This window comes from Humulus lupulus, chromosome 5, assembly GCF_963169125.1.
Source record: "Humulus lupulus chromosome 5, drHumLupu1.1, whole genome shotgun sequence".
In the NCBI taxonomy this organism is placed as follows: Eukaryota; Viridiplantae; Streptophyta; class Magnoliopsida; order Rosales; family Cannabaceae; genus Humulus; species Humulus lupulus.
Genome location: NC_084797.1, coordinates 35629023 through 35644348, shown reverse-complemented (window position 1 = coordinate 35644348; position 15326 = coordinate 35629023). Strand labels below are relative to the sequence as shown.

Genomic DNA, 15326 nt, shown 5'->3' with positions numbered 1-15326 from the left:
CAAAAATAATGAGATAAGTATTTATTGAAATAAGGGAAAGAATAGCACTAAAACAAAATATGAATACTCTAAGGGATTTTTTTTTAATTTGAAGCCCTGTGATGGATAGAAACTGAAATTTCCCAAATAAAAACAATTATATTAGCTAAACGACAGTAATCTTCTTTTGTATCATAATTGGATTACTTTGGAACGTCCATTACTTTCTAGTATTTTCCATACCACATAAATTTGGATTATCCCTCCCTCAACTCTTCGATTCTCTCTGCCGCCTCCCTCAAATCCAACCACTACTCAAACTCCGATTACGAACTTGTGCCAGCAGAGATTGATTTAGTTGCTGCTAATGGACTTCATCGGCGCGGTAAAACTTCATCACCCTCTTGATGAGATGTCCATCCTTGTTCTTGGCAAGTTTTGGTCCAATGAATCCTTTCTCTTGAATTCATTTCCTGATTTAAAATCTTAGTTTCCTATTTCCATGTTTTAATTCATTTTAGAAAAAAATCCATATGTAAAACCTTATTAAAAAATGCATAGTTATGAAGAAAAAAAAACAATAGCTACTAAACTTAAAAATATTAATGACATAATGATCAATGCACACACAGTAAGTGTCGATAGTGCAATTAACCCCCGCATACGTAATAGACTTACAAAGCGACATGTCGTTTTAGTTATAAACGACATTAATAGTGTAGGACAACCCTATCGTGGATCTGAAAATTGCACCAAGGGTAATATGGGAATTGTCGTGACAGAAATTTGAGGAACGATCTTAGAGTGGAGAAGAATAACGATCTGAGAGAGAGAGAGAGAGAGAGTTTCGATGCTTAAGAAGCTCCAGTGTGCCGGCCGGCCCCATTAGCACCACCTCTTCCTCCTCTTAAGTACGAATCTTAATTTTAATCTACTTACTTATTTTGTGTTCTCATCTTTGCAACGACTCAACATTAGTCTGATTGAAAATATTTATGGATATGAACCATGTAATTTCTTTTTTCCTTGATCTGGGTCATTTCCCCATATGGGGTATGATTTAAAGTGCTGAAAAATATTGGGTGTCTCTCATTTTTCTTTTTTATATTATGTTGTTTTCTGGGTCAACTTATATCCATGCTATTACTTGGAGATATCCCAATTATCTCCGTTTTAATTATGTTGTTTGATCCAATGATATCGTTGGCTAATGAATTATTTGGTCTCAGGTTGTGTGGGATCTTATTTTTGGTCTAATTTGAATTGAGTGTTCACAGGTTTGAGATACTGAGGCTTTGGTTCAATCTTTAGAAAGAAGTTTTCATTGTTTTGGTGACTATTGATAGAAGTATCGAGTTGAGACTTGAGTGGTGTTTCGATTTGACAATTTTTCACTGCTTTATTCTGACGTTGAGAATTATATTGAATTGAAAATGGAGATAGAGTTATGTGAAATTGTATTTTCATGTAGATATTTCTTAAAATCTTTTTTAACTCATACTCTTCCAAGCCAATAATGATGAGCATTGCATTCTGCCTTCTCAGATTTTGAAATTTTGAGCTTGACAGAGATTGAGTGAGATGTTGTGAAGTCCTCCTTTTCGACTTGAAGGTTGGAAAGGAACAAATACTAAGGAAGATTAAAATAGACAAGAGATGTTTTCATTGTTTTATGGACTGTGGAAGTATATGTTCAGTAAGACAGAGTTTCATGTCCTTATTCTTGGAATCGACAAGGCTGGGAAGACTGTAATGCATCTTCCACTCCTTATTGAAATTTGCTATATAAATGATTTTCTCTTCTTCTTCATTGACCTTTCACATACATCAGTCTTGCCTATTATTGATTATAGTCCATCTTTCCTTTGACAAACACCAATTCTATCTTCTGTTGCTTATTTGATAGACTTTACTAGAGAAGTTGAAGTCAGTGCACTCGAATCTGGAAGGCCTACCTCCAGATCGAATTGTTCCAACTGTGGGACTCAACATTGGACGTATAGAAGTCTCAAGCACAAAACTTGTTTTCTGGGATCTGGGAGGCCAGGTATGTAAAACTTGTCAATGGAAATTACAGCAATTTTTTGGATGTTTTGCTGCTAGCTGACAACATTTTGAACGTTTAAGATGTTGCTACTTAGTGGAATTTTTGGAGTTCCTTATGACTAGGAAATTTTTCGTAATGTCTAATTTTAACTGCTAACCTTAAACCCCATGTCTAAACAATGGGAGATTATCTGTCTATCCACAGTAGCTAACTGCTTTTTCTTTTTTTAAAACGATCTACCAAGAATAGGAAAAATGAAAAAAGCTGGCTACTAGAACATTAAGTTAGGTGCTTTAGTTGTATGGAAGTGTATAAGAAATTTGAGCTAAAACTTATAAAAGACAGCAATAATCCTTACAAATTATTGATGAAGTCAAGTTGCATATGATCTTGTTTGTGGTTGAACCCCTAAGCCCCGCCTAGAAAGTCATGTTTGACCTATTTACTTCACATATAAAAAAAATTGATTCGTAAAATTATTTGGAAGAAGAAATCTGTTCCGGTTATGGAATAGATGAACTGAATCAAAAAATGATTTTTACCCGTATTTGCATGGTAGTTCATTATTATTAATTCAATTTTGTTTGATTTGGTTTCTAAAAACAGCCTGGTCTTCGCTCAATCTGGGAGAAGTATTATGAAGAGGCACATGCTGTTATCTTTGTAATTGATGCTGCATGTCCGTCACGCTTTGAAGATTCAAAATCTGCTCTGGGTAGGTTTTATCAATTGCTAGGTTTTATCAATTATGGAGTTGGTTTACTGTCTCTGCTTTCTTTCTATAGAAGTGCACGGATAAAAGTTTTACATATTAGAATAAGATACTGATAAATACCATTTAAATTGTTAAAACAGAAAAAGTGTTGCGGCATGAGGATTTGCAAGGAGCTCCTTTGTTAATTTTGGCAAACAAGCAGGTGAGTCCAATTGATGCCACCTTTTGACATTTGAAGCTTTAACTGCAAATTTATCATAAGTTTTGGCATTTTGAGCTTCAACTGCAACTGCATCATAATTTTTAGCATTTTGAGGATGTAACATGTAAAATATTTAAGGAACAGAGAATTTGCTACCGTTTTTGTACTTGTTATTTTAATCATTTAGATGTGTATGAAATGTTTTGTTTCATGTTAAAACAGTTACTTTATGGCAAATCATTCAAAATGCAGGATCTTGCTGAATCTGTATCCTCTGAGGAACTTGCTCGGTATTTAGACCTAAAGAAGTTGGATGAAAGGGTTTACATGTTTGAGGCTGTTTCATCATACGACGGGTAATCAAAAATTCATCAACACTTAATCTTTCTCAATGTGACATATACTAATGATTTTTGAATGAAGATCATCTTTATCCAAGTCTCACCGAGACTCGGATCTAGTTTCTCGTGTTCTTAACATTTGAATTGTACAAGATGAAATCTACTCACATTATAAACATTGATTGCAGGCTGGGGATTAAAGAAGGTGTAGAATGGTTGGTGGAGGCCATGGCAAGGAGCAAGAGAACCGAAATGTTGAGAGCTCGTACAGGTGCAACAGGCCCTGCTTCTGCCTAAAACAACAGTATACCCATATGCAGCTCTGTAACTTGAGTGTAAATAAATCATGGTCTTAATTTGATTTGTTTCTGATTAAAGCACGGTCAATTTTTGTTTACATTCTCATCATGGAACTACGTTTTACTCTATGGTGAAATTCATAGTTACTTCTTATTACACATGGTATCTGAGCCCGAAACCCTTTTTGCTTAAAATATAGCAACAATACACAAAATCAGAAAGATATTCATAATCAGATGGGATGTTCATGTTCATATCATCACACCACTCACAAAAGATCATGTTTTTATAGTGACCCAGAAAAAGAAGATTAGAAAGAAGAAAAAAAAGCAACAAAGCTTTTAAAATAGGACAAGACTCTTTTGGGTCTGTAGTTCTATTGTTGTTCTTGAGACCAACACCAGTTCTAGAAATGATTCTACTTTGATGTATTTTCCTTGAAGCTATTTAGTTTGGCAGCTTAGCCTCTGCAGCCCTGGCTCTTTCCTTCATAGTTGGTTGTGGTTCTGAGATAAAATAATTGTTTAGTAGCCATAAAGGGAATGGGCCTAAATTTGAATTTGGTGAAATAATGAAGGCAAAACGGAACTTACTGGAAATGAGGGCTTTAGGTCTGGTCTTGAACAAAATCCGTTGGCGAATGAGTCCAATCACCTCCAAAGCTACATTACCCGACGATTGCTTCACTTTCTTGAGCACCAACAATGGCTTCTTCAACGCCACTTTAGTTCCCGTCAATTCATGGTACCCAACAGTAAATGTATACACTTCCTAAATATATATATATACAAATCGATAGTTTAATTCAAGAAATAGCTAATAATAATAATAATAATAATACTGACCTGAGAACAAGGGCGGCACAGTTGGCCGATTGGGAGGTTATGGATGGGAAGTTGGAAATGAGGTTGAACTTCAACATGGCCTTGCACTTCTACGATTGCCCACTCTTCACACTTCTCTCCTCCGCAACTGCACTTTATCTTTATCTCCATTTTTCTCTACAAAATGTGAAACCCTTACCCTTATTTATAATGACTATAGTTATGGACTCGTATTTTCCCGCCCTTTTTATGTGTTCATTTACCATTTTACCCTACTAGGGTCACTTTGTGTCTAGGAGTTTTAAACGATATATATGTCATTTCATAACTTCCATCAAACGACGTATACGTTTATGTCTTTGTATGTGCAGAAGAAAAAAAAACAAACAAAAATCATCAAAACATACTTGCAAAATAAACTAAGCTTAGTTTACAGTTTACACCAAGGATACTAAAGCCTACAGTTAAACTTATACACTGCCTAGAAGCGTGTCAAGACGTAACCAGTTCAGATCAGAGATCTACATGGTTACAACAGAAAAAACTGACAAAAACTGGGAAAGTTAAAACTAACAAACTCAGTAGTACTACTTGTAGTTCTATCTTTTTTACAAATTTTTCAAGTCAGTTCAGGAGAATTGCCTTATGTTTATGTCACATATCATTGTCTTTCCTTTCCGCTCTGGTTTCGAGCAGATCGGCAGGAACTTTGTCTGTTGTGCATGAGTGCGAGCCCAGGTTTCTCGACAACATTGTGAAATTGCTGACAAGAATATTCAGTTTGGCGAAATGTATCTATTGAAACACTAGTCAAGCTGGTGTCGTGATCACTTCCTCCTGGTCTTGCTGAACTTAGTTGCTGCTGAAAGTACTGTTGGATATTCGGATCATAGTCCACTGGAATGTCATTAGTCAGAGTTTTTATCGCAAATTCAATGCATGGATCTTGCCAAGACTCACAAGGCAGATCAATAGGAGATACTAACTTCTCATCAGCCCTAGTTTCAGGTTCTGAAAGTTCTTCAAGACTGGACATGTTTCCAGAAGGGAAATCCTGAGAGCATTCTTCTTTTCTGCCAACCTTATTATCTATTTCTACTTTAAAGATTTCTGAGGCCAAGTTGGCCGAAGAATGCTCACTACTACTTATGGACCCAGGCAGAACTTCTGAGCTCTCGGAACAGCCAAAGTTTATTCCGGTAAGAGTTTTTATTGCAAATGCAATGCATGGATCTGTCAATAATTCATTAAAAGGCAACTCGAGAGAGACTCCTAGTTTTGTATCACTAGTTTCAACATTTCTCTGCTGCTCACATGGAGGATTTTGACTCACCAAGGAAAGAACATGAAACCCTCGATTCTTCTCGCAGTTAGTAATTGCTTTCACATTTCCAACCGGCTCTTCCGATTCTGCAGTTTTGGAAGCATCAGTAACCCCATTACCATGGGAAGAACCTTTATCTGTACCAGCTACTTCATCACATGACTGTTCAACGACAACTCGACGTGCTCGAGTTCTTGGCTTCAGTTCTGGCACTGGGTCAACTTCAAGTCCAGCTAGTCTTTTTGAAGCACGTCGTGGCAACTCAGGTACTTTCTTTTTCTTGGATTTGCATAGACCAGGTTCGGCCTTTGCACTTTCAGGGCTTACCAACTGAACTTCAAGAAATTTCTTAGCTGGCATGACTGCATTATCTGCAGGAAGTAAAACAAATGTGCTTTTAGGAGAATCACCTTCTCCTCCTTTTGGCTCTGACACTTGGGCTTCTTGCGGATCTGAGTTGCTCAATGCTATGCCCGTCTGACCTGCAGCAATTTTTTATTTCATATAGAACATGAGACCTAAACCAATATGTATGCGGGCAGGGAAAAGAATAATGAACTGTCAGATTGAACATTATTGTAATTTGGAAACTGCATCTTCTGATTCCCTGACAATAAAGGAAAGGTGTCTCTGCTTATTTTCAGGGGATCCCATTACTATGGTTTTTGGCTAGAAAATGTTCTCATAAACTCATTTACAGGAACATCGTACTGCAGATACAAAGTGAAAGTAAAAAAGAAAGAGGAAAAAATCTCATTTCCAAGATAATTTGAGAAAACAAAAATGAGAACTGAAAAACAAGAGGCAAGGGCTACGATGAGCGATGCTTTTGAGAGATAAGTAAGAACCGTACATTTCTCAGAAGCATGCTCAGAGGGGGCCAAGAGTTGAGTTGAAAAGTGTTGTTGTTCTTCCTGCTCTATATCATTCATGTCCAAGCTCTGACTAAAATTAATATGTCTCCTTGCTCTGCTGACTGCTGATTGCTGTTTCTTGATCACACTGGTTGACTTAAAGAAATAAAAGAAGACATTAAAAATATTTCACCTGAGACTGCATGCATGGTACAAAGGAAAACAATCATAATCAAACTGTAAAACTTATAACTACTACTCGGGAGCAATTTATATAAATTACAGGAGGAACCATGTGATCTATTACAAAATTATGTTTTAGTATGGAAAACATGTGTAAGTTTATGTTTCAGTTTTAATTTTACTTGTCTACTTTTGTGCAAAAGCAGATGAGAGGTTGATAAATTTGAAACAGTCAGAATTTAGAATGAAATTTCGCTTTTACTTTAAATTTAAGTCAACTTTGTTATACAGTAACAACGGAGTTACAGAGACTTCAGAGTTTTACATAATTCAGAATCTATATAATCTGTCTGATCCTGTCAAGCCTATGGACAGAAGGGACAATAGATACAACATAATCGCAAAGATTCAAAGAACATATATAATGAACACTTTGTAGCAGTTCTAAATGGTTATTAATTTAGACTACATATGAGTCTTATGGCTACGATCCATTTTGTTCATTTTATTTTCTCCAACAGATGGTGAGAAATATCACCTGGGTTCATATCATAGTGAGTAATCACTTCTGACCTAATTAACACCAGTTTGAGAGAGTCCAGAAGAAACCTTGGTGAAGATCACAGCAGCTGATCAAAATCACATACTCATGTTTCTTAACAATGGAACCAAGCAGAAGTGACCAAATAATTGTAAAGGAGGTGGAACAGATCAAGGAAACAATTTGTCATATCTAGTGCAAACGCGAGCATAAGTTCATAACTTTAGTTTGAACTACCTTCTTGTATTATTTTGAGCAAATTTCTGATACATGCTCACTTAGCCAAATTCACTAAAGAGAAATCTTGATAAAAATATCCATAGGCAGGGTAATCAAAGTGACCGGATATTCTGGTGCTGCTAAAGGGCAGGTTTTGTACTTGTAAGTTGTAACCTACTTATGATTGTTCAGCTATTATATTTTATAAGTAAATTCCTAATTTCAATCAAAAGCAGCCTAAACTTTTTAGCTTCAAATTTTCAAATTGTGAACTGGAAAATTATTAATGACTTAAACCTTATAAGCAGGCAAGCCAAGAATGAACACTTACAAAGGTTTTATTGTCTTCCAACTCTTTTTCTGTACTGCCTTTTGTGTTATGTGCAACCATTTCTAGTTCCTCAGTTTCAACATGCCGAATTACAGCCTTCATGGAGCGGAAAACATTTTTGCTAACAGGATCAGTGTAGTGCTGAAAAAAATCAAATGACATTTTAAGAGCACGCAAATACTCAAATTAATAAGCAATTAAAAACAAAATGAGCAGAAATAACAGTCTTAACCAAGAAAATCCGTGAAAAAATGATAGGTGCACTCAGGCATTGAAATAAAATTAAACACCAAAGGATAGATAGCAGGTCATTTCTAATTGTATAATTAACACTTTATATGACCCGGATCTCTTTGATCCACCCAGGTGGTAATCCCTTTGCTACTACAACCTAAACTTTACGAACACTATGAATTGTAATCTAACTCCAGTACTGAAAAAAATACAAAATTTAATCATCGTTCCTCTTTATGGGAGGGGAAAACTATACAAGAACACCATAATAGGAATCTCACATTACTCACACGTCACACACTCCCACATCCAACCACTCGAACTCGGATTCAACTATCATCTAAACAAAACAGAAAGAAAAAAAAAAACAGAGAAAAGTTTAAGTCAACATACAACTTTTTCAGCTTGCTGGGAAGTTGCTTTATTCTTCTTTTTTGGTTGGTGATGGTTGTTTAGTGGAGTGCCCAGATAGCGTAATACCTCTACCCTAGAATTAATTGTAGGTCCATTTGAGGGAGCAAAGTAATACTGCAATAAGCATATGCTTGTTCATAAATATACGAACTAAGTAGTTTTTTACTTCTTCCTTTTGGATCCCTCACAGTCCTAATAGATCTTTTTATTAGTTATAATAGATTAGTATCAATGGAATGGAAATCAAATATTTAAGTTGCATGCAGACTCAACTCAACCCTACTTAATCTAACACAACTCAAAACTTCATTAATGTTAATATTAACCTCCATGCAAATGCATGCACTTAAATACCTAAGAGGAACTACAAAAATTAAACCATTCAGTCAATACAAACTAACTACTTCAAACCCAAAGCACCCCCATATCTTTTTTGCAATTACAATAAAAAAAAAAATATTTAAAAACAGAGAGAAAGAGAGCTCAGAATCAAAAACAAGAAGTTCTAACTTCCATAACTAAACTTATAAGCTAAAGATCCCAAAGACATTTTTGAAAAGGAAACAGTAAAAGTAAAAATTCAGCGTAGTTAAAAAAACAAAAACAAAAAAAAGGGTAAAAGACTGGACATGTTTACCTTGTCTTTTCTTCCATTATCTCTGACTTTTACCTTAACTGTCCAACCCGGCGGGAGGCAGTCAGATTTTGACTCCGCCATAGCTGAGTTTTCCGGCCAAAATTGCAGAAATGTCTTTGGTTCTTCTTCTTCTTGTGAGTCAAAAGGGATTATGTGTTAGTGTTAGGACAAAAAAGTCTCCTGAGACCCACGTGTTGTCCCACTCGCTGCGTGTGTTGTTCGTATCGTGTCAAAACTCCTTTCTTTGTGCATTTTATTTCAAACTCAGATGCCACTTGTTTCCTAAAAAAAAACTATTTATTATTATATTATTTAATTGTTCATAAAATAAATTGGAAAAGTTTTTGCAGCTTTAATTTTTTACACAGACAAATTAAATTTTGGTAGCATAAATGATTTAATTATAAATTTGAGGATTAATGCAGAGCAAATTGAGTGAAGATTCGGTTTTCTATTATTTAAGAGGAAAATTATCTTTCTCGTGAGTCGTGACGTTGATTCCACTGTGGTAGCAGCGGGTGCACCACAAGGTAATACCATACAGCCAATGCCAGCCACCACGTGGCAAAAAGGGTGTGACGTGACGAAACCGGAGTATGGCGTGACAGAACTACTGGTCTGGACTCTGGCTGGTTGGTATTATCTTTGGATACGCTCGTACTGTTGTCTGCACTAGAAAATTTATTCCCAAAGTACCCTCTTACTTTCACATCTATTACTCACGTGGCTTCTCCCTCTAATTTTTTTTTTTTTTGATAAAACCCTCCAAATTTACTATTAAATTAATTTTAAAACCACTGACATTCGGAAGGATAATGTTTGGTCTGCTTTTGAACTCATTAAAATTTGGCAATTAAAAAAAATGTAAAGAGTTATGACACGTTTGATTTTTAAATCTATCATGGATTTACAAAATGAATTATTGAATTTATCATATAAATTAGCATGCAAAATACATGCTAACATTCATTTAATTAGTATTAATCTTTAATTTTAAAATTCTAAATACCTTTCACTTTAAGTATAGATATGGGCAGTGAGCAGTGAGCACCATCTCTCTTCTATACCTTTTAAAAGATTACTATCGAGTTGTGAGGCACATGTCTTCCTCAAGTGAAGCACCTGTCACCAACCTTAGTATTTTTTTTATAAATATAATATAATATATTGTAAAAGATTACTACTTTACTTTTTTTAATTCTGTTTTTTCAAACAACACAGATTTAGATTATCTGTAATCTAAATTCAATAAAATAAGAAATGTTAACGTTAGTTTTGCTTTTTTTTCCCAAAATTAAAGCCATACTACTAACTTGACTAAAGTAATCGTTAATTTGCTCTATGCAGCCTCCAAAAAATATACATGTATATGTATAAAAATGGATTATACTTAATTCAAATCTATCTTAGTACATTAATAATGTTGACTTACTAAAACTTGTACAGATTGATGATCACGAATCATGTTTCTTTCTTTCTTGAAAAACATTCAAAAGTACAGCTACTAAATACTAAAATTGACTTTGCTGTGTCTGAAAACTGTAAACTACATATGTATCAGAAACCTCTTTAATTCTTCGTTCGGTACACACTTGAAAAGAAAATATCTATATATATACATATTTAAGTATATTTTCCATAAAGCAAAAAAGAAGATACAGAATAATCGAGAAGTTTATTATAATAATTCCTAAAATAATATATAAAACAAACTAATTGTGAAGAGGGTTTGACCCAGTAGGCACTTCTCGGTGTGAGACAGCATGAACATGAAGAGGGTTCATCTTAGTCTTTCTGCTCCCAACAATTGCTGACACCATAAAAGAGTGTTGCTCCTTATTATTTCCAGTCTTTTCTTCTCTTTCATAATCTTCAGTACTTAATAATAAACTTCGACAATCACAAGAAAATCCCTGTAATAAAATAGAAAAAACAAGGAGTAACATCATGATTTTTTGAACTATCATGATCTAATATAACCCCAAGATTGATGAACTCGGAAGAAAAGAAAAAAGAAAAAGAGGGCTTAAGCAGAGGAATAACTCACTACTAAACAGGGCTCTATCCTATGCAGTTTTGCTAATGAGTTGAAAAGGCTATTAATAAGAGTGGCCATATGCTTACTGCTTAGGCTTAAGGCTAAACTGAATTAATATCACGTAGAAAATTTCACAAAGAAACAATATTTTATTTTATTTTATTTTTTTCTCAATGCCAAAGTTGACTTTTGATGAAGTGGGTTTCGGTTTCAAGATAATAAATAAAACTAGCTACATTAAACAGTGTTGACATAATTAATAATGCACTGAAGATAGTGTTAGTGTACGTACGTTATGCAATGCTTTCAAGGTATGCATTAGCTTTAGCTTGACCAAGTTTTTGATGAGATCTCCTTTGAACCTCAAAATCTCAAGTTTTGAAGGGTTTTATGCCATTTGTAATAATTATGTTAAGCATAGAGTAGAGTAGAGTATAAAATGTTTCTATGAAGACAATATGATACATGCCAAAATACATTGCTTGATGAAACTGATAAAAAGGAAAATTGAGACTCATAGTTGGTAACAATATTATATGTGGGGTTTTCCTAATTAGAAATTATATTTAGTTTGGCCAATCTGATTGTGTCAGCAAGCAGGCTGCTTCAATAAACAATCTATCTCTTGTTTTTTTTAAGGGTTTGGTATTGTGCAATGCAATAATAGTTTTTATGGAATTGACGTTATGGAGAAAATAAATTGTCGTTTTTTGAGTATGAGAGATTTGACTAGTTCACTGATTTGTCACCAGGTCCGAGTGAGTAAACCAAGATTGGTTTTTCTCTATTGTTATCATCAAGAGGGAATAAACAAAAGCAATTAATGAAAGAGAAACATTATCCTTTTAATGGACTTATATCAAGCATGACATCAAATACCATTTTATATGTGAATCTTGATCAAGCAACATCATAATTCAAGGTATTAATGTTGACACAAATATGCCTGGCCAACATATTTTTAACAAATTTCATATGTTCGAAGGTCAAATTTTATTTTATTTTTTTAAAATATATATATATATAATAGCGTTGAAAATAATAGAAAAAAATATATGCTCAGTGAACTAATTTAATAGTTGGATTATCTTTCTAGTATGCTAGCGATATACATGACAAAAGGACATAATAAAATTAAGACAAATAGCATTTTTTTCCCAAACCATAGCATTTATTGGGTTTTGCCCCCAAACTTTTTTCCATGATAAAAATCTCCCCCAAAGTATTGAGACTATTGAAAATGTGGTCCCTGCTATTGCATTTTGTTCATTTTTTTTGAAGAGTTTGCTAATGCGATCATAGACTGCGTGCATAGTTGTAATATGAGGATTTATTTAATTAACTGAAACTAGCTGAAATTGAATTTATTAATGTTAAACATACAAATATTAGCTCTAAGAATACATACATATATATTCTCATAATTTATCATTATATCACTATTTATTTATGAATGTACTTTCTGCCTAAGCTCTCAAATCGAACAACATTAGTGTCACATCAGTACTATATCAACAAACTATTTTTAAAAATAATTGTAATACAATAAGGGCACATTTTTAATGGCTTTTATAGTTTTGGCAACAAAACTCTATTAAGATCATAGTTCGGAGAACACTATTTTGTCCATAAAATTATTAATTTCCATCATTAGTTCAAACATGCCCAATATATATATTTTTTTTAGTAAAGAAGTAAGAAGACAAAGCCATAATGTTAGTTTGTAAACACAATATGAGCATCATCAATGCACAAAGTTGATTATACACAATCAATAGATGCTCACAATCAATCCAATAACACATTTTATTTAGGGCATTAATTAGAAAATAATAAGTACATACCTCCCATATTGTTTGTAGCGACCCAAATTTGCTAATAAGGCTTGGAGCCTTGATTAGTGTGTCTGTAGGGCAATAATTGTTATACTGTGTTAATCTATGTGAATTTAATGAATATGTGGTTAGAATGCATGTTTAGGTGGAATAAATATGCATGTGGGTCCCGTTTGATTGTTGGGGGCGAATTTGTAATTTTAGCTCGTTGAGGGCAGAAATGTAATATATGTGGTTTATGTGATATAATGTTAATATATTTGTGATGCACGTTCCGAGACGGTCCGAGGAAACCGTTTAGCTAGAAAGTCACAACGAGATTAAATACTCGGCTCAGGAGGAGCCTAGGGGTATTTTGGGAATCTTATCAATTGAGTTTGAGAATTAATGGTTAATGGTATTTTAGTAACTTGAGTGACCATTTGTAACCATTAGGTATAACTATTTTAGGTGAAGAAAATGGTAGATTTGTAAGGAATGTGAAATGTCTAGGATGTCATTGAGGTTTAGTTAGAAGGGGAATTAGATGGAAGGGCAAAATGGTCTTTTGGCAGGGATTTAGATAACTTCAGCTGAGGGAAAGATCATTCACGTTTTTTTCACTTAGGCAATTCAGTTTTTGCTGAAAGTAAAGGAGAACTAAGGGCATAAAGGAAGAAAGGAAGGGAGTTGGGAATTTTGAGATTTAGGAGAAGAATCAAGGTGGTTTAAGGCAATTGAAGCCATACAGAAATCAGGATTGGTCAGAGGTAAGTTTCATCTCTGAAATTTCTGTGTTTTTGCAAGTTCTTATAGAATTTAGGTTGGAAATTGAAAGATGGTTTGTGGCTGGTTTGTTTGAGAATTCAGTTTGAGAAACCAGAGGGTTTAGCTCGAAGCTGGAATTAAGGAAGCTTAAGGTTAAATTCTCCACTTGAGGTAAGGATTCTATGCAATTTTGAGGTTTGTTTCTGTTGTGGTTTAAGAAATTTGAAGCATGGTTTAAGTTTTAATAGCTTTGGTTTAAGTTTCTGGCTTACTGGTTTAAACTTCTGAAATTTGAAACCAAAGTGTGAATTATGGGAGTGATTATGTGTTTATGCTTGTTGTTGGTGTTTATAGGTTGTTAGATGGTTTATTTGAGGTTTTGGATTGATTTTGGGGTTTAGGTATGCATTGGGGTTGAATTGGGAGTGTTTTGGCTCGGGGAAAACCCAGATTTCTGGGTTCGCGAAGGGGCGCCGCGACCCTGTTCTTTTGCGCTGCAGCGCTAGGCTGCAGCAGGGGGCGGTTCATTCTGGGCGCCGCGGCACTAGGCCATTTTGGGCAGGGGGAAATTTCTATTTTAGGGTTTTTGCCCAGGGGGCTCGGGGGATGTTTTCGCTACTTTGTTTTGGGAAATTGAAGGTCCTAAGAGTACGGGATTGGTCCCGGGAAATGGTTTTGGGTTGGTTAGTATTAAAGAGTGTTTTATATGTGTTGTGACTAGGTTTCCGGAGAAGCTCGGGATAGAGGACCGTGCTCGTGATTTCGGTGCATAGAAAGGTCGGGATACAAGTAAGAAAATTGTTGCACCTATAGAGCAGGGCAAGGCCCCATAGTGTTTGTTGCAGGGCACGGCCCTAGTTGATTATATGTCGGGCGTAGCCCTTGATTGCAATGTTATATGTTTGAGTGTTTATCGCGTTATGCTATATGAGTTAAATTGATTGAGCGGCCAAGGGGCCGGGAACAGCAAAGGGTCGGGAACGGCGATAGGCACGTGGAGTGTAAGGCCGAGTGCGGCAAGGGGCCAGGGCCGAGAGCAGCGTTTAGCACGCGGAGTGCGAGTTGCCAGGGTGAGACCCTTTTGGATACCCGAGATATCCTCACGGTAAAGACCACATATCCAGAGCATGGTAAAGCATCTGGGACGACATGGCCGTATGTGTTTAGCCTATTGATGGTCTGTTTGATTATTAAGTACTTGACTTGCATATGTTATCTGTTTATGAGTTTTCTTGCTAGGCTTCGGCTCACGGGTGCTCTGTGGTGCAGGTAAGGGCAAGGAGAGAGTCACCCAATCATTATTATGGCGAGCATTAAGTGGCGTGTACATGTTTGGTCAGCCTGACTGCCACGGTCAGGGGCATTTTTGGGAGATGAATGTATAAAACTGGATTTTGTAGTTTAGTCGACTGTGATTGTATTTTGAGTTGTAAATATTTCTAAACGGTATTTTGGGATCCCAAACGTTAAAATTTTATAATTTTCAATGAAATGAGATTATTTTTAAAGATTATGACTTTGGTTTTAGTTTAGTCACACTTTTGTTCTAGAACCTCGTTTA

At 35.2% G+C, this 15326-nt stretch overlaps 3 protein-coding genes across 6 annotated transcripts; 1 reads left to right on the top strand and 2 right to left on the bottom strand.

Moving 5' to 3' along the window:
- Positions 1-346: 346 nt before the first annotated feature.
- LOC133834752 (uncharacterized) lies at positions 347-3742 on the top strand. 2 transcript variants are annotated; one of them, XM_062264467.1, is made up of 8 exons: positions 347-364; positions 762-890; positions 1525-1728; positions 1886-2026; positions 2633-2741; positions 2882-2943; positions 3196-3299; positions 3473-3742. In XM_062264467.1, the coding sequence occupies exons 3-8, from the start codon at positions 1636-1638 to the stop codon at positions 3579-3581; spliced, it is 618 nt and encodes a 205-aa protein (XP_062120451.1). In that variant the 5' UTR covers positions 347-364; positions 762-890; positions 1525-1635; the 3' UTR covers positions 3582-3742. The 2 variants fall into 2 exon arrangements, with proteins under 2 accessions (XP_062120451.1, XP_062120452.1); XM_062264468.1 differs by lacking the exon at positions 347-364 and having other exon boundaries at positions 758-890; positions 1549-1728.
- A 9-nt stretch (positions 3743-3751) lies between these two features.
- Positions 3752-4700, bottom strand: LOC133834753 (uncharacterized). The gene is made up of 3 exons (XM_062264469.1): positions 4430-4700; positions 4178-4355; positions 3752-4090 (listed from the first exon to the last, which is right to left on the bottom strand). Exons 1-3 carry the CDS (start codon positions 4577-4579, stop codon positions 4032-4034), a joined length of 387 nt encoding a protein of 128 aa, XP_062120453.1. The 5' UTR covers positions 4580-4700; the 3' UTR covers positions 3752-4031.
- A 101-nt stretch (positions 4701-4801) lies between these two features.
- Positions 4802-9411, bottom strand: LOC133834751 (methyl-CpG-binding domain-containing protein 13). Of its 3 annotated transcripts, none has more exons than XM_062264464.1 (5): positions 9146-9411; positions 8488-8622; positions 7861-8001; positions 6586-6742; positions 4802-6214 (listed from the first exon to the last, which is right to left on the bottom strand). In XM_062264464.1, the coding sequence occupies exons 1-5, from the start codon at positions 9224-9226 to the stop codon at positions 5070-5072; spliced, it is 1659 nt and encodes a 552-aa protein (XP_062120448.1). In that variant the 5' UTR covers positions 9227-9411; the 3' UTR covers positions 4802-5069. The 3 variants fall into 3 exon arrangements, with proteins under 3 accessions (XP_062120448.1, XP_062120449.1, XP_062120450.1); XM_062264465.1 differs by having other exon boundaries at positions 8488-8581; positions 9146-9409; XM_062264466.1 differs by lacking the exon at positions 8488-8622 and having other exon boundaries at positions 9146-9407.
- Positions 9412-15326: the final 5915 nt, after the last annotated feature.

What these genes read in the sequence shown, in the direction of transcription:
- LOC133834752 (XM_062264467.1), top strand. Translation starts at nt 1,636, where the DNA reads ATGTTTTCATTGTTTTATGGACTGTGGAAGTATATGTTCAGTAAGACA. An exon ending in TCTGGGATCTGGGAGGCCAG is followed by an intron (nt 2,027 to 2,632) that starts GTATGTAAAACT and finishes TTCTAAAAACAG; the next exon opens with CCTGGTCTTCGCTCAATCTG. An exon ending in TAATTTTGGCAAACAAGCAG is followed by an intron (nt 2,944 to 3,195) that starts GTGAGTCCAATT and finishes TTCAAAATGCAG; the next exon opens with GATCTTGCTGAATCTGTATC.
- LOC133834753 (XM_062264469.1), bottom strand. Translation starts at nt 4,579, where the DNA reads ATGGAGATAAAGATAAAGTGCAGTTGCGGAGGAGAGAAGTGTGAAGAG. An exon ending in TGTGCCGCCCTTGTTCTCAG is followed by an intron (nt 4,356 to 4,429) that starts GTCAGTATTATT and finishes ATATATATTTAG; the next exon opens with GAAGTGTATACATTTACTGT. An exon ending in ACCTAAAGCCCTCATTTCCA is followed by an intron (nt 4,091 to 4,177) that starts GTAAGTTCCGTT and finishes ATTTTATCTCAG; the next exon opens with AACCACAACCAACTATGAAG.
- LOC133834751 (XM_062264464.1), bottom strand. Translation starts at nt 9,226, where the DNA reads ATGGCGGAGTCAAAATCTGACTGCCTCCCGCCGGGTTGGACAGTTAAG. An exon ending in CCCAGCAAGCTGAAAAAGTT is followed by an intron (nt 8,002 to 8,487) that starts GTATGTTGACTT and finishes GATTTTTTTCAG; the next exon opens with CACTACACTGATCCTGTTAG. An exon ending in TGAGCATGCTTCTGAGAAAT is followed by an intron (nt 6,215 to 6,585) that starts GTACGGTTCTTA and finishes AAATTGCTGCAG; the next exon opens with GTCAGACGGGCATAGCATTG.